Source organism: Equus przewalskii, chromosome 4 (assembly GCF_037783145.1).
Source record: "Equus przewalskii isolate Varuska chromosome 4, EquPr2, whole genome shotgun sequence".
NCBI lineage: Eukaryota > Metazoa > Chordata > Mammalia > Perissodactyla > Equidae > Equus > Equus przewalskii.
The window spans coordinates 83,191,343-83,216,505 of NC_091834.1; the positions used below are offsets into that span (position 1 = coordinate 83,191,343).

The following is a 25,163-nucleotide window of genomic DNA, read 5'->3' on the forward strand; positions in this document are numbered from 1 at the left end:
CTTGATTCACAGAAGAGGGCAGGGGCCTGGATCATTAGCCAGGCCGACCAGCTTCTGGCATGCTGTGTTTATCCCAATCTCAGCTGTACGTGCTTAGACCTTATAATGGTATGGCTTTTACCCCCTGCCTCCCAGCTTTTCTCTGCATTACTGAAAGGCTGGAGAGATCATGGGCCCTCCAGGTCATTTCAAGCAAAAATCCAGTTTTCCCATGTGACAGGAGGGTGAGCACACAATAGCCCTTGCCCACTGGCACTGCTAGAACTCAAAGACCACAGTTGCAGGGCCTCTGCACCGTCTCAAAAGGTGTTTTATTCTCCTTACTGTGTTATAAGTTTGAAACAGTTGGGCACCTGTGTCAGACATGGGCAGGGTCCCTCAAAATGCCCAGATTTCCTCCCTGCTGGACCTAAGAGAGCAGCTCCTTAGTGGAGTGAGAGGAAAGGGTGGTTCTCTTTTCTCAGTGCCTGTCCAGGGATGTAGATTCACAGGGCTGCTGCCAGCCTACAATACTGCCTTTGTGTGAATCAGAAAAGGGTGCCCTCGCTGCGTGGAGCTGAGCACAGCATATGCAGTGCACAGCTTGCTGAGGCTAGCAGGCCCATGCCAGGCTTCCTGCTTGACAAGTGAAGGCAGGATGGATTTAGGGAAAGATACGAGTGAGTACAGGGGCAGGGGGCTTAGTAAGAGGAACCCAGAAGAGATGGAACCTTCTTAGCCCACCTGATGGTGAGGGAGGCATGAGGAGGAAAGGAAGGAAGGAGGGATGAGGGCTTGCCCTCTGGTGACAGTGCTCCTTCATCCTCTCGCTGCCTTCAGCTGTGGGCTCAGTAGTTGATCGGGATGGATGGGCATTCCATGTTTGTGTTAATTGTCTGCTGTTTCTTTATTTCTTTCTTTCTTTTTTTTTTTTTTTGGAGGAAGATTAGTCCTGAGCTAACTGCTGCCAATCCTCCTCTTTTTGCTGAGGAAGACTGGCCCTGAGCTAACACCCATGCCCATGTTCCTCTACTTTATATGTGGGACGCCTACCACAGCATGGCTTGCCAAGCAGAGCCATGCCCGCACCCAGGATCCGATCCAGCGAACCCCGGGCCACCAAAGCAGAATGTGTACACTTAACCGCTGCACCACTGGGCCAGCCCCTGTCTGCTGTTTCTTATACTCAATTTAATGAAACAAGTAAATTGCCTGGTCCTAGCTACAAGTGTAGAATTTTTATTCGTTCAGGTTCTTCTCTTTGGTGTCTTTTTCTGGCTTGCAAGAGGGATTGGTGTCTGTGTCCCTTTTGCCAAGAGATCAAGTGATAGTGAAAAAGGAACTCTGTTTCCCCTTTGTCCCACCATAGGACATTCCTGCCCCATCCTGACAGTTTTTGAGTGGCCCCCATGGGCATAGCCCAGTTCTGAGAACTCTGAAGTGACTGAGCCAGGAATTGGCTTTCCAGTCCAAGCCCTAGGTTCCTTCAAACCCAATAGTAATTGCCTTTCTTCAAAGCTTTCTCTGATCTCTAGAAGGGCCTGAGACCTTCCAGCACCAGTAGGTGACGTGTAGCTTAAGGCTTTCTCAGCCCTGTGCTCACATGTTCCCTTTGTGACGACAGCCTAACTAGCACACCAAACCCTGGCTTGGAGGACTTAGGACTAGACAGTGGTCTGGGCTCCTTTCCTGTCCTCGTCACTCTTCCTCTAGCTGCCTCATGTCTGCTTTTGCTCTTCACCCCTTCCTTGCTGAGAGACAGTGGCCAGGAGGTGGTGGATGTGTAGGAGACTAGAGGGCGGCATACACAGCTGCTGCCTGTGCTCGTGCCTGGATAGAGGATTCCATCCTCACACATGTTATATTCAGTGCAGGCAAAGCCGAGTGTGAAACAGTCCCTCGTGCTCACCACATCTGGGCGCCTCTGAGTCATCAGTGCCAGCTGCACTGACCGAAGCCAGTCTGCCCTTCTGGGCTGCTAGGAGCAAGCCTGCTCTGACAGGGGCAGCTGTGGGGCAGCCCTGTCCCCTTAGAGGGGTTCTCAAAAAAGGCCTTCTCCAGTCAGTTTGGTCCTGGTGGATTGCCCCAAAGACAGTTTTCTGGTCAAGGAACTTTCCTTCTCCAAGTTCACTGCCGGTGATCTGGAGAATCTAGAATGTTTTACTTTTCATCCTCTATTTATTGAATGTTTACCATGTGCCATTAAGAAGGTACCATTATAATAGTGTAATTAACAGTGGTGTGAACAAAGTGCAGTAGAGAAAAGCATTACCTGAGGAAATCAGGAGATGGTTTCACGTGAATTCACATCTGTGCAGAATCTCGAAGGATGGATTGAGTAGGAGTTTGTAGGTTAAGTGATAGCAGGAAAGGAGCATTCTAGCCAAAGGGAAAAGCCTGGAACAGTGCGTCATGTGTGTGGAGCTGCAGGTGCTTTGGCTTGACTAGAGCAGAGTAATGAGGGCCACGATGGAGAAATGGAGACCATCGGACCCAGTGAGAAGGAGCTTATCCTCTCCTGTGCTCGGAATTTGAACTTTAGCAGAGAACAAGGGAAAAATTTCAGCAAAGGAAAAAGTGATCAGATTTGGATTTGGGGAAAATTAACAACAGCAACATTTATTGATCACTTACTATATGCCAGACTCTTCTTAAGTGTTTAACTTGAATCAGTCACTTATTCCTCAGTGAAGCCCTTTGAGGTAGGTTCTATTATTGTGCCCATTTGACAAATAGGAATAACCTAGACCCAGAGAGGTTAAGTAAGCCACTTAAGGCCTGACAGCTAGTAAATAGTAGAGCAAGATTTGAACCCAGGTGGTCTGTCTCGGGAGCCTATATCTGATCACTGTGCCGCACTGCCTGTGATAAGCCACACTCTGCAGCACTGTGGGGGGGCCATTCGGGAGAGGCAGAGCTGATGGCAGGGATACCAGTGAGGGGACTGTTACCCAAAGCTGGGACAGAAGCTCAGGAGATGGCAGTGAGGAAAAAGGGGAAGAATTCAAGAGGTATTTATGAAGTGAAATCAGTGTGACCTGGAGATTGATTGTGAATGTAAAAGGAGTCAAAGGTGATTCCTAAGCTTCTCATGCTCCCGACTGGGATCAGAAATGCAGGTGGAAGAGCAGGTTTTGTCGTGAAGATAGACTCGTTACATTTGAAATTTCTCTGGTGAAGTTGAATTCTGAAGAGAGGTTGTGATGCCATGTAACTCAGAGAGCAGTGAAATACGGGGACTGTCTGCATCTTAAAATGGCCCCCTGGGGAATATCCATATTCAAGGGGCATGTGGTTGGGAAGGAATTCACAATCAAAACTAAGAGTAGAGAGAATCAGCCAAGATTGGGAATCACAGAGGCCTAAAAAAGAAAGCGTCAAAAGGGAAAGGGGGTGCTTAGTTTTGTCACATCGTTCAGAAGGTCAAAAATGATGGAATCTGAGAAATTATTGAAATGACAATTAAAAGGTCTTGAGTGACCTTTGAAGTGGTAGTTACATTGGAATATCGATGATGGTGACCAGCTGCATTGGATGGAGAACTGAAGGGAGCTGAGCAGAATACTCTTTAGGTAAAGAGAAGGAGGTTAACTGGGTGGCATTTGAGGTCAAAGCAAGATTTTCTAGGATGGGCAAGATATTTGTAGGCAAAGAGGTAAGACGCTGGTGGAAAAGGGAGCTGGAGTGGTGATGATAGAAAAGAAGATAACTGATAGAAATAGGTGCCCAAGGAAGCAAAAGAGGGTGTGATCTAGAGTCAGGTTAGTTTCTTTTTCTCCAACGTGGAAGGCAAAGAAGTAACCGTGGGTGCCAACATAACCCCTTGTTAAAGGCAGAGTGTGGATCCCCATAGAAACTCACAGCAGTTCAGGTAAAGGAGCCTGAGCATTGGGGTCAGCAAAGCAGAGTGCACCTGTCCCAGGAGCAGGCCTAGGGATCAGGGGGCTACACGTGCCTGCAAAGGGGGAACTGGTGCTTGAACTTGACCCGATTAGACAACACTTGGTTACTTTCAGACCAGGTCAGAGATTTGATAACCTCCTGCAGTTACTCCATAGGTCCTATACACACTGGTTTCTCCTGATGAAAGAAGGCCAGCCATCTTCTTCCCTCTAGCTCAGTGCTTGCAGAGCCCAGGTACAGCCTGAGGTACTCTGGCTGGGCTTGGGAGAACGCCGCGGCCACTGACTCCCTGGCCCCAGCCTCGGATTGGGATAAAGAATGCTGTCTGGAGGCACCTGATGAAAAGCAGTCATCACTGCTCTTTTTGGCCAGGACTGCTCTTCTCCACGTCAGACAGTGAGCATGAGCAGGAGCTGAGCCATTCAGGTGTGTTCCACTTTCAGAAGGAATTCCAGAGCCTGCCTTGGGTTCAGGAAACCTGTGGGAAAGGACGCCAACAGTGGTGCCCTGGACAGGGGCTAGGAGCAGAATGAGGGCCCCTGATTCAACCACATTCCCGGCATGAATCTTAGGGAAGAGAATTACATCTCCCTCCAGCCTCCAGCCCCCGGTTTTCCCAGGAAGACGAACAGCCTCCTTTTCTTATTGTCTGCACCAGAGGAACAGATTGCGTCAGTTTGTAAACTGTGTTACCGCTTGCAGAGGCCTGGAGTCAGCAGGTTTGCATTTCCCGGCAGATTCGCACCATGCTGATGGCCTTGGCCGCTGCCTCTCCACCATAGGCAGGACCAGGAGCTGCATCCCTCACCCTCTACCCCTGTCATCTCACCCCTTATCCCTGAGGCTCTCCAGAAGAGAGAAAGAAGCCCTGAGCTTCTAGTTGAGCCATCTCACTCCCTGCTCGGGCCTTCCCTCGATTTCCAAGATCTTCTTGACCCCTCTGGCCACTGTGCCAACCAGGGCCCGATTTCCAGACCTTCCTGGGGCTTTGGCTTGAGCCAGCATACAAATGCCAGAAAAGAGGGTTTCTGGAGAACACTCGGCTAAGCGGGCTGGACTTGAAAGTCCTGTGGTCTGGAGGTGATGAAGGATAGGAACAGAGGCGCTGGTGGGGACCGGAGCTCCAGGAACACAGGGAAGATTTGTACTGCTGCCTGCCTCTTGCCTGCCCACTCCCCTCCAGCAGCTGATGGTAATGAGACCCAAGAGGCGTTTCATAGGCACTGCCTCTCCAGCTCCCGGAGCGTTACATTATTAATTGCATCGTGTTAATGTTCATCGTCTCTGAAAGACGTTGGTGTGTCTGCGCTTGGCTGGGAGTGGAAGGGACAAGTTAGCTGTGTTAAGCTGCTACTGTATTAAGGTGAGGTGTCTCTTCAAGTTCGCAGCTCTGGCGGTGGCAGCGCCTTACAGCCTCCATGCAGCGTGCGTGCTGGTGGAAACCCAGCCCTACAGCAAGGTGGCTACCTCCCCTGGCAGGAAGGGAGTCTCAGTTGCACTCTGGCTGTTCTGGATCACTACTCACATTCCTGCAGAAGGCTCTGGGTGGAATGTGTGGGTGGCCAAGAGGCTGGAGTGCCTTTTTCCTCTCTCTGTTTCCCACCTTCCCCTCTCCACAGGTTCTCCTACAAGGCTTGACGATTAGCGCGTGGGGTTTCCCCGCTTGCCCTTCCCTCCCACATAACCCGTTGTCTGTCTTCTCTCTCGTCACCTCCCAGTCATACTGGTACACCACCAGTGGTGCCACCCCCAACCCAACTCTAACTTTAGAAAATTCAGAACAGGGAGAACCTTAAAAACCTGGTTCAACTCTCATTTACACATGAAGGAACTGAGCATGGAAGGAGGTGACGCTCCAGCCCAGAAGAGACAGAGCTGGTACTTGGATGGCAATTCTAGTCCAACGCTTTTTCTTTGCTCCTCAATGCCTTCTCCCCATCCAAACCTCATCCTATCTTGTTCCCAGTTCCAGGCTTTTTGCTGTGCTTCTTGCTAATAGCCTGGTTGGTATTTCAAGTAGCACTATGGCCACACAACCTATGGAAAGGATGGAGGCTTTTGCCAGTCATTCGGGCCCTGATGTCATCTCCCAGATGTAGCCCTCAGCACTCCTGCTCTGTCTTCTGGAGGAACTTGCAGCCAGCATACCCCACCTCCTTGCATAGGAAGTCTTCCTTTCCAGATGCCCCAGGGCAGGGATGTCCTGTGCTCTTGCCTCCCTGGCATCACCTGTCCTGCCTGAGGCGGCACCTCCCTTGGGCAAAGGAGCATCCCCTGTGGCTGTTTTCCAGGCATTCCACAGCCTCTCAAAGATGATGCTGAGGCTGGCTGCAGCTCAGTAATTTCCTGTGCTGCCTCAGGCCTTGTGTATATAGGCTGGGCCAGTGCACTTGGGGGACTGACATACTCCTGACACCTAAGAAGGAGAAGGTGGCTATGTGTGTGTGGGGTCTCCCCACCCTCCCCCATTGCCAATAAATCCCCTCTAAGCTCTACCTCCTTTGGCCACTGCATGTCAGCACATGGGGCATGTAGTCCCCTACTGTGTGTCCTCCCCTGTTCAACATTTTAAAATTCCTTTGCCCTAAATGCCCCTGCCTGCCTTATTTAGACTAGCCTTTCAATGGAGGTGGCCACCAGTGCACTTCTCCCTCCTCCCCCTGCCCACACCTCACCCTGACCTGACGAAGGCCACAGGAGGGGACCTGTGTCTTTTCAGCTTTGCCCAAGACTTAGAGCCACTAGGCATCCAACTTGGCTCCTGCAGCAAGAGAGGAAGGACAGCTAAATGAACCATCAAGGCAGTCAGAATTTCCTCTGTGGTCTTACAGTTGAGCTCTTAAATAATCTCCCACTGAACACATACACACTCTTTACGAAAGGTTTCAGAATCTGAAGGCTGATTGGCTGGGGAGGGCCACAAGAAGTTGAGAGAGAGGAGTGGGATCTGTAAGAACTTCGGCCCTGCCTGGCTTTCACTCCTCTTCCTTCCTCACACCCCCTCAGCGAGCCCCTGCACCTTTCTGGCCTACATTGCACCCCAGGCAGAGACTTTGCCTCACCGTTCAGAGCAGGAGAATGACTCAGCCCCCACTGCCTGGTTGATTGAAATAGTTCCTGTGTTAAGAAGCTGGACATAATTCAGACAATGGAAAGAAGGGGAGCAGTTGGGCGGGGGGTACCGAGTATATATTTCTGGAGGCCAAGGCACTCAACCTGCTGAGAAAAGGGCTATGGGAAATGAAACAAATTCATGGCCGCCACCACCACCTTCCCTCCCTCACTTGCTCCCAGCGATGGAGAGCTAGGGGCTGCTCCTGTTCTCCCTTTCCTCCTCCTCCTCCTCCTCCTCCCCTGCCTCACCCACCCGCAACTGGGATGGGTGAGACCACAGCCCGGCGAAGTGGGCACTGAGGTGTGTGTGTTGCCTGGGCACGGGAGCTCTTCCTCAGTAATTAGGAGACATGCAAATTAACAGCCTGTGCCATTTGTATTAATTTGGTAAATAAGCCAGAACAATTTCATTAGTGGCACATTAATGTGCTTGGGAGCAGGAGGACATATCCCACTGTGAGGCAGCAGGGCCCGCCGGCTGCCCCAGCCCACAGACAGGCTGGGTCCACTGTGTCCAGCTGCTCTCCTGCTGGGCCTGGCTGGCTGAGCCCCACCCTGCCTTTGGCCCTGTGCTGGAGAAAGACCACACACACACACTGAGCAGTAAGGCATCTGTTTGCTCAGTTAGGTTGGGGGTCAGTCACACTTTAGCTCTTTCCATCAACCCCAACTTGCCTGACTTCCCACCCTGTATTTTGCATGAGACCCCCAGGGCGTAAAAAACCCAAAGCTTTTCTGGGTGGGGAGTGAACTAAGGGGATTGAGCTCAGCCAAGCAGGGCTGCTGCTGAGTGTAACCCTCTGGCTGCTGGCATCCATTGAAGGGAAGAGGAAGCAATGTTACATTATCTCACTTAGTACATGGGATTCACTTCTCTTTTCACAGTTGAGGAAACTGGGAGAGATCATGTGACTTGCCCAAAAATTCACAGCCAGAGTGTGGATTTGAATCCAAGTCTGTCTGACTCCAAAATGCATGCTCTTTCTACCACCACTTGGCCCAGTCAGTATACCCTACTCTGGGGAAGGTTCAGAGTATAGAACAAGCTTCGTTCCCCTTGGAGCTGACAGTCCAGTTGGAGAATAAAAACATTTGGAATTGAAATAACTGTCCCTACCAGGAAGTAAGTAATTGATGATGATGATGATGAAGCACTCTTCTACATTCCTAACATATTTATATTAGCTCATTTAATCATCCTAACAAATCCTTTGAGGTAGGTAGTATTGCAATTCCAGTTTTACAATAGAGTAAACAGAGAAGAAGTTAAGTGACTTGCAAAGGTCATGGAGCTGGTAGGTGGATTTGAACTCAGGCAGTTTGGCTCCAGAGTCCATGTTCTTACCTCTGTGCTATACACGGGGCCCTAAGTGCCAAAGGGCAGATGAGCCACAGGTGTTCAGAGTGCAGTTCTCTGTAGGCTGGGAGTTAGGGAAGCCTTACAGGAAGGTGATGTTGAAGCTGGAAGAACTCAGCTCACAGGGCCTAGTTCAGGACCACAAAATCTCCACCCCCTCTGCCAGCATCAAGAGCAGAGAGCAAGTGATGCTGGCAGATGACTGGCCTAGCAGGGCTGCACATGAGGCAGCGCTGCAGAATCCTTCTACACCCGAGGATCAGGTCTGACCTTTAGGCATCTAGGCTGCCCGCTTCTGTCTTAACCAGAGTGACCACCAAGCTACTTCCTCAGTGTGGCGCCACCCGCCCCCTTCTCATAGTTTCTCAGAAGGCAGTCTCCTCCCCACCCCTTTCCAGCTCTGTGTTTTCCTAGGTCTCAGTTTCTGAACAGTGAAGAGGGGGAATGAAGAGAAGAGCCATCATTTGTCCCTTGCTGACACTGCTTGTGTCCATGTGTACACATACTCTGTGGTACCCTCAAGGCCGTATCAGCCCACATATGTACACACCCAATGCCCAAACACATATGAAGCCCACTCCCTGCCTCTGGCAGCCCATGGTAGGCACCCAAGGCCTGAACTCCCTGATGTCACCTGCCATTGTAGGAGGGCTTTCAAGGAAGCTGTTGAGTCCAGATCTCTGCCTGAAACACTCCAAGATGCCAAAGAGATCACAGCACTGCGTGATTAATATCTCATGTAATGCTTGCAATAGCCAGTAAGATGAGAAGAGGTTTCTTAATGTATTTGACAAGAATGAGCCTCCCTTAACTCCTGGATTCAGTTTAAGGCAACTTGTGGGAAATAGCTCTCTCTTTATCTGTATATCGTCACTGCAGTGCTTTTATTCATGTTTCCATGTTTGTGAATGCACCTACTTGCCAAAAGTTTTTTGTAACCCCAAAGTCAGGACTTATTGTGGGGTTTATTTTGATCATTTGCAGATATGCACAGAGTGGCAAAAACTTTTGGTCTCCTAGTGAGCACATTCCCAACTTAGGTTGAACAGGGTGAAGCTCTGCCTTCTTGTTTCAACTCTCATACTATAAACACGTACACTTTTCATGGTCTATTTAGTGCCACACTTTTCAAATTTTTTGTGCTTTTTGTTGGTGATTTTGCAGTTAAGGCCTCCACGCCTAGTGCTGAAGTGCTGTCTCGTTCGTTCCTAAGTGTAAGAAGGCTATAACGTGCTGTAAGGAGAAAATGCATGTGTTAGATGAGCTTCATTCAGGCGTGAGTTTAGTGCTGTTGGCTGTGAGGTCAGCATTCATGAATCATCAATATCTACTGAATAAGGTGTCTTTAAAAAGAAACATGCATACAAATAGCAAATCATTACTTTGTACACTTGAAACTCATATAATGTTGTATGTCAGTTGTACCCCAATTAAAGAAAGAAGCACGCAGAGAAGAAGGTTATGTATTGATAAGTTGATAAAAATGTGACCAGCCTCATAGGAACCCACCCCTGTGTTTTCCCCTGGGAGCGATGGTTCACTATTCGCTAATTCAGTGTTTGTGGTGACTTTATAGAACATAAGTACCACCACCACCAAGAATTGACTGTGTGTGTCTAGGAGTGCATGTGTGCGTGTATGTTTTAATTAAGGGAAAGTATCAGAAATCTTGAGTCTTAAATTTGAACAGAGAAATAGAGCTTGTACAGACGTGGACTCACATAATGTTATAGTCAAGCCACAAATTCCTGGCAGTCCATATAAAAGAGAAACACAATGAACCGGGGAGCACCCTGCCTAACCCTCTGCTTGTTCCCTCTGTAATTCTTCCAGAGATAGAGAAGAGTTAAGACTTTGACCTTGTAACTGAGTTCCATGTACCTGTCCAGGCTGCAGCATGTCCAGAAGGATAGACACAGCACAGGGCTTGGCTAGAGAGGCCAGAAGCCAAGAGACTCAGCAGCAGCAGGAACGCTGGCCCATCCCCAGCCCTCCGCCGAGCCCAGCCCACCTTCCCCTGAGTGCCTTTGTTTGATTGAGAAATTACTAGAGTTGCAGCAACTGTAATAAAAGGGGAAGCAGAGACCCACAGGTGACAGCTTTATCTCCCTCTACAACCCGAGATGGATTGGGTGGCAGCACAGTGCCCAAGGCCAAAGATTTCTTTCCTCTGCGGCTGGCTGGGCCCAGGGACTTGTCAAGCCCAAGTTAGCGTATCGATTGCAGGCAGGGAGGGGCTGGGTAAGTGTGAAGTCAGTGCTTACCTGCCAAGAGCCTGGCTGCTCCCTGACAGCTTCGGCCCAAAGTGTGGCTGCTAGTCACTGGGGTCTCCCTCTAGTGTGCGCCCTTGAGAGGCTGGAAACCATCCGGTTTGTGGCCTCAGAGAGTGAGGTATGAATTTGGGGTTTGCCATGTGGAATGAGGTCTGAGCGTGGGCACTGTGTACCTACCTGGTTGCCTCTGCAAACCATCTCTGAGGTTCTTGCCTCCATCCCGGCAGTCTGGTGCCAAGAGCCGTGATACGTGTGACTATCAAGCTTCTTGTCACAGCCACACTGGCCCACCACAAGCTTCTCAGGACTGAAGGGGGAGGCCTCATGCTCAAGCAGGGCAGCCATCCTCAGTGCTAGGAAAAAGACACTTGGCTACTAACACGGTGAAAGCCAAGAGGTTTGGGAATAGGGGAACTGGCGTGGGCCTGGGCTCTATGTTGGCCTGGGAACTGTACCAGCTTCCCTTGCTTTCAGCTGAACCTAAGGAGGTGTCCCATGAGCCCCTAAATACAAGGAGCCCAGTAGTTTAGAGGTGGGGGCCAGGATCAGCATCCTCCGCACTCCACCTGTTGTCTCATGAGCCCCCAAACACAAGGCAAGCAGCCTCTCTGTTCTTCCTTCTGCTTCCCAAAATTCCTCTAGGACCTGCTGCTGCTTGGCCTTAGCATGTTCGATAAAGCTTGACAAATTAAGAAGAATAAGAAATGGTCGTCCCGTGTATCCTTTTGCCCATCCCTGTTCTTCTCCGACCACCGCCAGCCTGGCAGCCTCTTCCTCCATCCTAGCCCTCCCAGGGTAGGGGGCGCCTAGTGCTCCAGCGGCAGAGCTTCCCCCGTGCTCCCCTGCTCTGGGCGTTCGCAAGGTGGCGGGAGGCTCTTCAAGAAGTCTGTCATCATCTCACTGAATTTAGTTGCCTTTCCAGCTGGTGAGCTCTCGGGGCACCTGTCTTTATCAGAGCACCATTTGGCCCACTTGCCCTTCTCCCCCACAAATGCTGGTTTTCCGGTAAAGTAGAGAAGGGAGAAATGTGCTTTGACATCTACAGGTACTAGCTGCTGGTTCTCCCTGCTTCCACCCCTCAGCAGTGTGGGGCAGGTGTTGGGTAGACCCAGCCCAGCAGAGTCCACCACGCCCACCCTGGCTCTACCAGTAAGGTTCAAGGTCCATGGTCTTGATGGAGGAGAGAACCAGCATTAACCCAGTGGGAAGTGAGGAAGCAGGGGATCAGGGGTATGAGTGGAGAAAGGAAGGATTGCTCCTGAAACAGAAGGTCTGGAGAGAGGGAAGGAGGTGAAGAGGGTCTTTCCTGCTCCACACTAGGAGGTAGTGTAGAGAAGGCTGAAGGGAAACCTGGCTTCTGCTCTCAGCTCTGCCCTTACTAGCTACACAATATCAAGTTGGATTGAATCTACATATTAGCTTTTGTCCTAGCTGTAATAAATTCTGCATATCCCCTTCTGTACCACACCCCAACTAAAGGCATAGTTGAACTTGCATTTCCACATGAAGGATAGACTGTGAACTTCAAGCAGCAAGAGGGTGCCCAAGAAGAGGAAGAAGCCAGGGTCCTGCCTCCCTGTCCCTGTCCTTTCTTTTCCTCCCCACGGCCTCCTCTCTGCATGCCCAAGCCACCTCTGTCTACTTCTAGGGAGTCGTGTCCCCTGTCATCTCTCCCTGCTGAGCCAACCTCGCCAGGTGGACAGGCTGCTTTCCTCCCCACCCTTGCCCCTCTAACCCTCTGCCCTAGGCTGCTGCCACTGGCTCTGGCCCAGGCTTCATAGAATTCCCAGGTATTTAGACATTCATTTTATTGCTTAATCAAGCTTGAAGCCATTTAGATTAATACAAGTTTTTACATTTGGCAGCAAAGACTTTTACAAGGCCCCTTTAGCAAGGGAAGAAAGAGGTTGGGTGAGAATTAAAGAAGGAATTTATTCTGGGTCATTGCCTCCATGAAGTGGGAGCAGATCAGCCACCATGAGGGCCACGACAGTGAGGCCACTTGCTTGGAGGAGCAGAGTCAGTGCTGGGTCTGGGGTCCTGGGTGTGCAGGGGAGGCCCTCAGTGGAAGATGCCCAGGAGCCCTTGGGCCCTGTGGGGATCCCTGAGGGTTCTGGGGTTCAGCCACAGCACACAGCCCTGAGGTCTGGGCTTGCAGCAGTGACCACAGCCTTCCACTTGCTCCTTTTCAAGGGTAACCTCCTGCTGGGGTCAACCCCTAACTGCCTCCATGTTTAGTGCAGTTCCTGCCCGTGTCTTTCTACCCACCAGTCCTCTTCCCTCCTCTCCTCACCTGGCTTTCATGCAGCCACTTTCATTACCTTCATTAAGCATTAATTCCTTCAGCTCTTCCAAGAAGAACACAGGCTCTCCTCTCCCCAGGGATGGCCTTGCTCCCTGGGGCGTGCCTGTCAGAAATGGAGGGGCAGGTGCTGAAGAAGAGTGGGATGTCCCCAGAGCTGTCTGCTTCTTATCTCACCCCTGGCCCCCAGCTACACACACACACACTCACTCACTCACTCAGCTAATGTGGACTCCCTTGCTTAAGCTAAGGAGAGCCAAGTTTACCCTAGTGGTTCCCTGCCAAAAGGAGTAGGAGAGGATCTGAGAAGAAAGGGGAGTTTTGGAGTTGCTTTGTCAGTGACATATCTATTAAGGATGGTTGTATGGGGTGTGAGAGGCTAAAAAGTGTAGACCCAACTGACAGAACTGACGTGAAGGATTCTAAGAGGGTTGGCAGTGCAAGGGCTCCAAGAAGCTCCTGCTCTGCTGCTTAACACATCCCTCCCCTCTCCTCGTTCCAGCTGCTCCTGTCACGTGGATGAACATGGTTGGGCTGCCCAAGGCCTGTGAGCGCTGGGCCTCAGCGCTGCCCTCCCCTGCACAGCGAGGGCCACCCGCTGCAGGCTGACACCCCCTTTCTTTGTTCCCCAGGTAGAGGTGGAGGTGGAGAGCATGGACAAGGCTGGCAATTTCATCGGCTGGCTGCACATCGACGGCGCCAACCTGTCCGTCTTGCTTGTGGAGCACGCACTCTCCAAGGTCCACTTCACTGCTGAGCGCAGCTCCTACTACAAATCGCTGCTGTCTGCCGAGGAGGCCGCCAAGCAGAAGAAAGAGAAGGTAGAGGGTGAAATTGGGCCTGGGCCTGGCGGGGCAGGAGGTGGGTGCCATCCCCCCAGCTCAGCCTTCTCTCACCCACCCCCTCTGCCTCCTACACGCTGTTGTTGCTGCCTCCATACAACAGACAGAAGCAGTTCTGTCGTCCCCAACTGAGTGCCCCCGGTTGGTATTGGACTCACACCCCGTGTCAGGAGCCACACACAAACAAGGGAGAGGCTGACAGCTTAGGCATCCTCAGCCATAAGCCTGTTGCAGGCCAGAGGTGGGCACCAGACCTGCTCTGAGCACCCCTGTCAGGGCAGCTCTGGTGGACCTGGAACAGAAGGCTGTCTGGAAGGTGACCTTGGAGCGAGGAGAAAAATGACTGGGGGAGCCCTTGGTGAGCAGGAGACTGGGAAAAGCCAAGACCCTTCCATTAGTGCCCTCAGAGGGCCCAGGTGGCCTGCAGCCCATGTCTGAATTCCCTTCTCATTGCCCTGCAGGGAAGCCCATTTTGGAAGCTGCCCCAGGAGATGCATAAAGCTGTTAGGACAGCAGATTTACAGCCCATCAGTCTCTGCAGACACTGCATTGAAGAGACAAGGGGGGTGGGTCGGAAAGCAGCTTTTGGAAACAAATGGACGATTAAGGAACCCAGTGGTTTGGTGGTGGGAGCCGAGCTCAGCACCCCCCCCCCATCCCCGACTCAGCCTGTCGCCACTGACTTACAGCCCAGCCCTGATAATGGGGATAAATCAGCCGGCCACCAATTTGTCAGGGCTTCTCTGAGCTTGAGGAGGATTTCATGGGACAGCCGTGCTGAGCCATAAATTTGTTCCAGGAATAAACGTTTCTTTCCCCATGGGGCAGCCATCTGGCTTGCAACTCGCCTCCCAGAGCCAAGGCCCAGACACCTGCCAAAAGGGGTGGGGGGCTGTGGGGCCTAAAAGGTTTCTCATTCTCCTCCAGCCCAGAGCAAACACCTCCTCACTTAGTCTCCCTTCTCACCTTTCTTCCAGAGCGAATACATCACTTCCCTCGGGACACCCTCCTGAATCTCTCTGTGTATTTTCTTCCCCTCCCCTGGGGATTAGGGCAGGTGACTAACCCTAATGGCGGTGGAAAGACTGCAGGGAAACATGACCCGTAAAGCTAGGATAGGTGACAGAGACTGTTCATGCTTTGCAGGAGTGGAGCACCTTGAAGCCTCTGAGGGGGTTCCCACCCTTCCTCGTCCCAGTTCTGCTCCCCTTAAACCCTGGCTTCCTAGAGTGGTGGGGAAGCAGACAGCCTCAGCTCCTACAGCAGAATAGCTTCCTCTTGGATTTCCTGTTTGTGACAGCTGAGCTTAAGACTGCCACCCCCGTGTCCTCTGCCTGCTACAGGAGATGGGGGAGACGTGGTGCTGGGCCTCATGCAAAGGCTGAACCTTCACCAAAGAGTTATCAGCTGGGGGTCAGTGTGGCAGGCACCGGTCTCTGAGGCCCAGATTCTAAAAGCATCTTTGCCCCCTGGCTCTGCTCCTCAGCTACTCAGCACCTGAACCTAAAGGCTGCTTTTCAGATCTGAGCAATCCTCTGCCCTCTGAGAGTAGAGACCCCAAAGGGACCCAGGAGAGGACAGAGGGGATTCTGGCCTGAGGTGTAGGGATCCCTTCCTGGGTGCTGAAATGGGTATCACTATTTACTACACACTGGATTTGTCTGAAAGAGCTCAAGTTGTCATTTCACTGGTTCTGTGTGACAGTGCTGAGTATTAATTACCAGTGATTAATTACTTACACAGGCTGTGTGTTTCTATTCCGATCCAATTAGAATGCAGCGCACCACTCCTCAGTGCGAGGGCCTGCCTGCCTCCTGGCTCCCTGTCCTGCATCCCATCCTCTTCAAGCATCCTCAGGGAACCTAGCGTGGCTTGCCTCTTCCTGGTGGGGCTGGTTCCCAGTAGCAGCGTGGGCAGAGCTTCACAGTAGCCCTCGGAGTTGGCTGGACTCAGATGAGAGAATTTGGTGGCCAGCTGGGGGACAGTAAACTGCATATCTGAGGTGTCTCCAGGATCCCCAACCTAGCCCTCCATGTGACCCCATGAGGGCTGCCTTAGCTGTCGAGAGACAGGCACATCTGGGGTTAAGAGATGATGATGGTACCTGCGAGCTAACTGGGGAAAAGTAATACTGAGAGGTTTTGCGAGACGAGGAGCAGAAGTCTTCAGGGAGTGTGATCACGTGCATGTGCTTTTGTGAGTGGGTCTGTTTGGGGAAGCCAGCAATGCTGGTTTCCCAGCTGTGAGAACTTAGCTGGCTCCCTGCTAGGCCTAATTCCTCCCTGTGCCCTGCCAGCTCCTCCCCTCATGAAGAGGCTGACAAAGGGTTACCCCCTCCCCTTGTGCCCCAGCAGGGCCCTGCACGGGGCTGGATTGGCTATTGATTGGCTTTTATTGAGCTTGGCTTCCCCACTGCAGGCTTGAAGGCCTCCACCACCCTGGCCTCATGCCAGCCCCACCCCTTGAACTTCCTGAGCAGTGATATTAAGTAGGATTTAGAAAGAAAAGACTCCAGCCAGTGGAGCCTCGGTCCACATTGCCCATCTCCTGCCAGGAGAAGGACCTGGGGTTCCCTGGGGAGGAAGTGCAGGGGAGAAGGAAGGCCAGGGGCAGGGCGAGGACAGGAGGAGGGACTGGCCCCAGAATGTAGAGGGGACCTGAGCAGGACAGGAACTTGCATGACAGAGGAGCATGGAGCAGATGAGGCAGGAGGGAGGGGCTTCCCTTGCCCATTCTCCACCTGGGTCTGTAGCCAGGGCCATGGAGTGGTCACAGAGGGGTCCTGCCTCAGCACGGTACCATCCTGGCCCCTAGCCTTAAAGCAGGAGAGATGCTCTTGCCCAGCTTGACCACAAATCCTACCATGAATGACAGGAGCTGGGAGAGGCCTCTCCACATTAATGCAGCCCAGAGGTGGTCCAAGAGCAGAGCAAACCCACTCTTTGGGTGGCTCTCCCAGCATCCCTGGGCCCTGCTGCTTAGGCCCAACTCAGACTTGCCTCTGCCAAAGGCTAAGAGCATTCACAGCTCCCGGACCCTGTCCTCTGCCCTGCATCTTGGCCATGGAGGTTCTTTTCCAGCTCTTCTGTCTCCCAAGAACCAGAGGGTAGAGCCATGTGGCACTGACTCTGTGTGTCCATGCACACAATTACTGTTCTTTCTGGAAGGGATCTTTGAGTTTTCCCTGTCATTGCCCCAGGGATCCAGCAAGAGGAGCATCCTCCATGGGAATTCGCAAAAACAAGCTTGTTGTCAGGGATCTGAGCTATGAGAGGACTTGGGCCGGCTGTGGCAGAGTGGCATTTGTCTGGCAGGTGTCGTGCCAATGTGTCTGTCCCCTCCCTGCCCCAGTTCTGCAGAAGGGCATCATAAGTCAATATGGGCAATTGTTCTAAGGGTGGGGACTTAGGCAGCCAAGCCCACCCCAGCTGATCCTTCCCACCAGGAAGCTGCCTGGCCAGGCTGCGTGTACCGGCTGCTGAGGGCTATGGCAGCCAAGTCTCAGGGAGTAGCTGAGCGCGTCCATACCCCAAGGGGAAGAGGGAACTTGCAGGCCTCCATATTCCAGCCCTCTCTTAATGGACTTCCTTTATCTGAGGAGCAGCTCTCCCTCTTCTACCCTTGGGCAACCTCTCGCTTCTCGTGTCTTCTCACCTCAGAGGCAAGCCGGGTGCACCCACTGCTCCCCTCCTACCACCCAGTGAGCTGTGGGACCTTATCATAGGACTGGCCCCATTGCTGCCCTCCATGTGGGAGCAAGGGGCCTGCGGGCCACCCCTGAGGCTTTTCTTTGCGTCATCCATGACCTCAAGTTTGCTGCCCACCTGAGCCTGCCAGGAAAGAAGCTCCACCCCCTCTCCCCGAGGAGAAAAACCTGATGCTGTCGCCTGAGGCGCTTTTACTGGAGGAGTCATTAGCAGTTTCTGCTCTCACCCTGTCAGTCTGTTCCCAGTTCATCAACACTGCTGAGGAGCCTCCTTCCCCCACAGCCAAGAGAAGCGGGTTAGGATGGGAGCCCAGAACAGCTCTCAGGCTCAGGGCCCACTCAGAAGCCAATGCAAGGGTCCCTGTCTTTCTAACATGCTGCATGCTGGGAGAGGAGGGAGCAAGAAGGAAGCACGAAGTGGGAGAGGGAAGGGCCTGCTGACTTGGGCTGGGGGGCAGAGGGAGTCCAGATGGGTTACAGGGTGGGTGCTGGTGGGAAAAGGAGGCAGGGGACAGGCAGCTGGGTCAGGAGGGCACAGAGGGGAGTGGGCAGGGCTCTGCTACAGCTCAGTTGAGCTGGTGTTGACAGTCTTGTCTCAGAGGCAGCAAGAGTCCCATTGATCCTCGGAACTGCAAGGATCCCAGAGGGGCTGGGAGCCTGGATGTGCATAGGAGTGGGAGTGTCTGGTTGAGTACCCACTTCCCTGGGGAGCTTCCAGCTAAGGGGGTCCGGGAGGAAAGCCTCAGCCTCAACAGGAAGTAGGCCTTGGAATTGGAAGTGGCTGTGGCTGTCCCCCAAGGTGCTCTCAACGGTCCGTGCTATGGCCTCTGATTGGAGAGGCCCTCTCACAGGCAAGTCCGAACGCTAGAGACCCCCTTCCCCAGAAGGACAGGTGGTCCCTTGAGGGATTAGGCCAGGAGTCTCTGGTCAGACTGAATTGAAGTCCTGCCACCTCCCTCCTCTCCTGGGGAGAGGCCAGGCTTGGGGGCATTGGCAGCCGAGGTGTCCAGGGGCTGGTGATGACAGAAGTGGCCCTGGTGATGGGACAGGTGTTGAGAGAAATTGAGAGGAGTCAGGAGCTATTTGGGTTAGAGTCCAGCCCCAGACCAGGGGCCCACGAGTTCAGCCTCAGAAGACAGAGAGCACTGCTCTGTGGCAGGGGCAGAAGTTTGGGCCTAGGTAGTATCTCTTCCATCCCGCCTTGGCTACTTCCTGGCAGCCTCCCCTGGGCTTGGAAAATCCCTGTTGCTCATTCAAGTTCTCAAGGCCCTTGTTGCTCCTTCAATGGAAGAACATCCACTCATGCCACATTAAAGGCTAGAGCGTGGCCTCTGTAAGTGTGGCCCAAGGTGGCTCAGTAGTAATTCCAGCATTCATGCCCTTCAGCTGCATCCTGATGCTGCCAGGAATCTGCACATCAGCTGAGAGGCACCATCCTAGTGATCTTGTGGTCAAACTAACTGCCTCCCCTTGCAAGAGAATGAAAGGAGAACCAGAGAAGGCACATGGCTTGACCAAAGTCACACAGCAAATTAAAGGGCAAAATGAAAGGACAAGAGCCCATGTCTCGCACCTGTAACTCTCCCCACTGCTCAGTGCTGCCTTCTGTCTCCAGAGGCCCAGTCAAAACCAAAATGGCCCTGGAAGAGCTCTAGAGCCAGGCTGCCTGTGTTTGAATCCTGGTTCCACTACTTCTAACAAGCATGTGTGCCTCATTTGTAAAACAGAGGTAATGCTAATTCCTACTCAAAGGGTTGTTATGAGGATTCAGTGAATTAATATTTGGAGAATGTTTAAAATGGACCCTGGCACCTAGTAAGCACGTAAGTTTTTGACCAATGCTTTTATCACCCCCCTCTTCCTGTGTGTGTCTCTGGGACCCTGTGTGTGGTCCAGCCCCCGACACTCGCCCACCCCCTTCCCACTGCTCAGCTGGAAAGCCACCTCCCTTGACTGCTCTGACAGGCCTCACTACTGGGATAATCTCCTGGCCGCAGGATTGGACTTGACGCGCTGTCACGTCGAATCAGCTGCTGAACCGCTGCAGCCCTGACAGCACAGGGCTGGGGGAGGGAACGGTGGAGGGGAGTGGCCCAGCTTGTGAGCTGGGGTCAGAGCACATGCTTGACATGAGGAGGACAGAGAAGTTGCTGAGAAGCATCATCCTTGCACAGTGATGAGCTGTCGCTCGGAGAGCCTCAGGAGTACCAGAGTCCCTGTGACAGTGGGGGGGCCTGGAGAGTTCAGAGTGACCCCTGCAGAGTGGTGTAGAGGCGGAGATAGGGACCCAGAATCACTCCAGCTCCACGGTTCTCACACTGGTATGCATGAGATTCGCCTGGGAGCCTGTTGTTACTTTTGTTTTACTTTCTCTGGGCCCCTTATAACAGATCCTAATTTGGTAGGCCTAGCGTGGGACCCAGGGTCCTGCTTTTGTAATAAGCTCCCCAGTTGCTTCTGATGCCTTCCAGAATTTGAGAAGTGCTGGATCAGAACTTCAGAATAGTCTCCTTCCCCCATCAGAGGTAGGAGGGCTCCAGGGGCTCAGCCCAGTGTCATGTGAAGTGCCCTGTGGTGACCCCCACACTCGCTTACCCCTGAGGTAACCCCATCGCCCAGAACCCCTTTCCTGGTGTCCTCTCTGACTTCACTTCCTAACCCCTCTTCCCCTCTGTTGACCACACATGCAGGTCTGGGCCCACTACGAGGAGCAGCCTGTAGAGGTGACGCCCGTGCTGGAGGAGAAGGAGCGCTCAGCCAGCTATAAGCCAGTGTTTGTGACCGAGATCACCGACGACCTGCACTTCTATGTGCAGGATGTGGAGACCGGTGAGTGTGCAGACCCAGCCCCAGGCACTGCTGCCTCATAGCTCCTGCCATGGTCCAGCCCGTCTCCAGGGCCCCTCTGTGCACTGGGAGGAAGGGCTGCAGCTCAGGGGTTCCAGAGACCTCCCCAGAATAGCTCATGACTGCTGCCCACTCCCTAGGCCCCATCAAGCCTCTCTCTGGGCCCATGGGTCATTTTATGCACCACAAGCGAGCCCTGGAGTGGGCAAGGCTGAGCAGGTCCTCTGAGGACTGGTGAGGTAACCAATTTTGTCTCGGTGGTGCGCTGAGACTCTTAGGTAATTGTTTTCTCCCAGACACCCCTGGCTGGGCTGGGCGTGAGGATATGTAGCCCTCAGAGTCTATCAAGAAGCAACGAACAGATTGTCTCTATGTGCTCAGGAAGCACGAACTGGCCCCTCTCCCTCTCAGCTTCCTTGGCAGGAGGAGGAGGGGAGCGGGGGCTTGTCTCTGCTGGGATTTCTCCTTCTCTAGAGGCTACCATAGCCCTGAGTGGTATCCAGTTGCCGTGGAAACAAGTGGTGCTCTAGGGGAAGTGATCCCTGGGCAGTCTTTCTGAAGGACCCTCTCTCTCCACCCTCCTCCTGCCCTTGAGCACTGTGTCCACGGTCCCCTAGGTGGAGACCTCAGGCTTCCGGAGGACAGAGGGCGGTAGACAGCTCTCACAGCAGCGGCACTGTGTTCCCTCCAGCCCAGCGTCCCACTTGCATTCCCTTTACTGTCTCCACCGTGACCTCCCTCCTCTCATTGCCACCCTGTGCAGCAAAACAGTTTAGCTGGGACAGAGAAAAAAAGCTCTTAGAGCCACCTATGGGTCCAAGGAGCCAGATCTTTGCAAGGCAGAGAAGGCTGAAGATGTTGCTGGCACTCAAGGCAGCCACGTGGGTGGCAGGGTACAGCTCTGCCCGACCTCCACAGCTCCACCCCCAGGCCCACTCCAGATCGCCAACAGCCTCGTCTCAGCCAGTTCCCCTCTAATGATATTTCCCAGGCAGCTGCTTTTGTGGCAATGTCATTTCACCAAGAAAAACTGACCGTTCCTGGCGCTGGGCTGGCTATACTTGGGAGGGGAAAAAAGCTGGGGAGGGGTAGAGGTCAGCTCCAATCCTGGAGAAAGCTGCCCCGCCATTGTCTTGGGAATGAAGCCAAGAGGCGGCCAGCCTCTGGGTCTGGGTGATGGCCCAGGGAAGGAGTGTGGTCCAGGTAGGAAAGAGAGCTGTTCCTGAGCAGAGGAGCCAGCGAGAATGGCTTTCAGGGAGCTTGGGGGAAAGGGAACTCGAAGACCCTCCCAGTCTCCACTTGTCTCTGGCACTGCTGGGGAGGAAAACCCACCTCCAGTAAGGACAGGGCCCTGAAATCTCCAGCTGACAAAGCGTGAAGGTTCAAGGCCTTTGCCCACATAGTCTCTGTAATCTCAGAGGCTTCCTCTGACTGCCCTGTGTCATCCCACCCCTGACAGGTCTTGGAAGCCGGAACGATGCAGTGAGTGGTAGCCAAGGCAGAAAATAAGGCAAGAGAGAACTAAGGGGGAAACCATGTATTCTTTGAATATAGGAGGAGAAGGGAGTGAGGTACTTTGTGGCATGCCACCTGGAGAGTTGTGGTGGGCTCTAGAGAAAACCCTGCCCTCAGGTGGCTCCAGGAAAGTAAACCTCAGCATGCACAGCCACCCCCCTCTGAAACCTTTCACCCCCTCTTGGGGACATCCTCTCACCCTGCCTCCCTTCTCTTAATTAAAGCTTGCCTTCGCGTCAGATCTGATGAAAACATTACCACTGGCTGTAAATGACCAGCCAGGCTCTGTGTAAGGACCTCCCAGAGGGCTTTGCCTGTTTGCAGGAGGCAAAGTCTGCTTCTGTTGCCTTGGAGCAAAAAAATAAAAAATAAAAATAGATCAAGTATAGGAGGAACTTATCTATGTAGAGGCTACTCCTTAGTCCCTGAAAGTTTAGTCTGTGGACAAGGAACGCTCTCAGGAGAATTATAGAGGGTTTACCACTGAGCAGGGGCAAGGGCAGCTGCTTCCTAGAAGTCCCTGTTCTGAAACCGAGTCCCGTGAATGCTGGTACGGTGGCCCATGCAGAGGCCGGAGAGTGGACATGCGTCCTCAAGGGCATATGCAGAGTTGGTCTTCAATACAGTTGAGTTGTTAAGCACCCTGCATGCATCAGGGCTTCTACTAGGCCTGTGAGCGTAACCAACTGAGTGAGCTACGGTCTGTGCCCTGAAGGAGCTCACAGTGTAGTGGCAGAAACATAAACCCAGACAAGGAGCTTATAAGGCCAACTGTGACAAGGGTACCAATAGCCAACGTGTGTTAGGCACCTGTTACAGTGTGGCCTTGGGCCCTGAAGACGGAGAGAGGACTCCCACACCTACACCACACACACCCAGCCACCCTCACCTCAGAGAGCAAAGGGGACACAACAGGTCTGATGCCGAGCTACAGTCAGGGCCAGGAGGGATGTAAAAGAGAAGCCACTGGGGACTGATGCTCAGCAGAGTGGGAGTGGGGACTGTAGCAGGAAGGAGCCAGGGAGGGAACCTGAGAAGACCTTGGGTGTTGCCAGATCTGGTGAAAAACAGTGGACAAGCAGGAGGGACTGATGACTCAAGGTCAGAGTGATTGGAGAATGACAAGGCAGGGAAGGAGACCCCCTCCCTCCCATTGAAGAGGTCCCTGAGTTGAGAGGGGAACGTAGAACCCCAGCCTGGCAGCACCAGAAGTTAAGTTCGGCACGTATCTCACAGGGGGACTAGAGCCAGAGTGGCCAAGTTTGAATATACTGAGACTGGGCCCTGCTCCCAGAATTGCTCCCCATCTTTCATTGCTTGGATTCTGAGGCCCTTTCCTTATCCAAGGTGGTGGGGGACCCATCCTTCGTCTCTGCTTGTGCCTTGGGAGACATTGCAAGGATGGCTGCTGTCAGTCACCACCTCTGTGGCCCAGGCTAGAGCTGGCCCTTGTAGGAATGGGTCTGGGCTGGACAGCTCCCCCTTGCAAGAGGCTGGTTGGCCTCAGCTTGCTCCATGTCCAGTCACTTTCTCCACCTCCTCAACCAAAGCCCAGGAACATTCCCAAGGGCTTCCACAGCTATGGCCAGTAGATTGGAGAGCTGAGATCGGAAGACTGTGTGTGCCTGAAGTGTCAGCAGGTCACCATCCCACTTTTGAAGGTAGACAGCATGAAACTTCTTTAGCAGGGACCAAAGAGAACTTTCCTGTGGGATAGGAGTGAGCCAGTGCTGCAGGCTCCCTACAGAATTCCACGTCCTGCCCCCTCCCCAGGGTCGTCTGCCTTCCCAACCCCATTCAGAGACGCAGCTCCAAAGAACATGGAACCCAGGTCTCACTCCATCTTCCCCGGCAGGCACCCAGCTGGAGAAGCTGATGGAGAACATGCGAAATGACATCGCCAGCCACCCTCCTGTCGAGGGCTCCTACGCCCCCCGCCGGGGAGAATTCTGCATTGCCAAATTTGTAGATGGAGAATGGTGAGCCACTTGGATCTGAGCAGGGCAAAGAGTATTAAGCAGGAGCAATAGTCCTCAGGGCACAGGCCTGCGGAGCTACCAACTAGACTTTAGGCATTTGCCTTAGCAGCTTGGTTTCCACTGGTTGTTGTCATTGACCTTGGCCAGCTCTCCAGGGTGGCCGTCTTCATTGCCCACAGCCCATCTGCACTTTGGCCATGATTCTCCTGCAGTGCAGCCAGCCTCCCAAGTCCAGAAGTGGTGTCCCTCCTTCTCTCTCCTGGGAAACTCCGTGGGGGAGCCCTGGCTGGCTGGAGCTCTCTGACACACCCCACACTCTACACAGGAAAAATGATGTCACAGTGGATGAGGGCGAAGGCTGGTCCTCAGTGACCCCAGACCAGCTGCCCGACCCTCCACCCTGCTGTCTGGGACATGAGCAGCAGCACTCACAGGCTGCAGGAAGGTCACTTATGTCTGATCTACCAAGGATAGGGCCCATGGCCTTCCGAGGGTGACGAAGTGACTTGGATATGTTCCCTTGCTGCGGCCTCCCAGACAGATCTGCCGGCTAATTACAGCTGCTGTTTAGTGTGCTGGGTTTAAACAGCAGACATCAATCTAGTCATTAGTCTTGTTGCTTTATGCCCCAAGGACACATTAATCTGCTCCACATGCTCCTTTCTCCCTCCCCCTGCTCCCAGCTGTGCTCTGATTCCATTAGATGGTGACCGCAGCACCCTGAGCCTGGCCCTTGGTGGAGTCTGAGAACTGCCCTCTGTGACACCCAATGGGTGCTCACTCTGAGCCCTGGGCAGGGAAATACTGTACCTCCTGCCCTGCCATTGCTAAGGCTCCAGGGAGACCAGACTCCTCAGAACTGTCCCTTGAGCTCTGCCCTTGATGCCATTGCAGGTACCGCGCCCGAGTAGAGAAAGTCGAGTCTCCTGCCAAAGTCCACGTCTTCTACATTGACTACGGCAACGTGAGTGTGGGGGACCAGAGGGTGGGCGAGTAGGCAAGGGAGGGGCCACGCGTGGCTGCCAGGGGCCATTCCACACAGGAGCCCCCAGGCCAAGTTCATCTGACCTCTCAAAGGTTCTCAGAGTTCAGGACTCCCTTACTGACAGAATGGTGAGCACGTAACAAGCCAGTAGCCCCAAGGAACCAGGCAAAACTGGCGTCTCTGGTCAGAGGCCTGTGAGCACTGAGAGGTCTCCTGTCCAGGCCCCAAGGGTGAGTGCCCACCCACGCCCATGGTTCCTCTTCTTCTGCCCAGCCTCTCTGAAGAGTGGCCGCATGGCGGGCCCTCTACACCCTGCAGCTTCTGGTCCTCACGCTCAACTGGGTGCTTGTGTGCTAATCCC

General features: G+C 53.2%; 1 protein-coding gene across 1 annotated transcript in view; it reads left to right on the forward strand.

Moving 5' to 3' along the window:
* SND1 (staphylococcal nuclease and tudor domain containing 1) overlaps nucleotides 1-25,163 on the forward strand; it is a 407,468-nt gene that overhangs the window by 377,146 nt on the left and 5,159 nt on the right. The window contains exons 17-20 of the mRNA XM_008509590.2: nucleotides 13,561-13,749; nucleotides 20,167-20,305; nucleotides 23,694-23,817; nucleotides 24,712-24,781. Of these exons, the coding sequence (XP_008507812.1) occupies nucleotides 13,561-13,749; nucleotides 20,167-20,305; nucleotides 23,694-23,817; nucleotides 24,712-24,781 (522 nt within the window). The remainder of the gene's footprint in view (nucleotides 1-13,560; nucleotides 13,750-20,166; nucleotides 20,306-23,693; nucleotides 23,818-24,711; nucleotides 24,782-25,163) is intronic.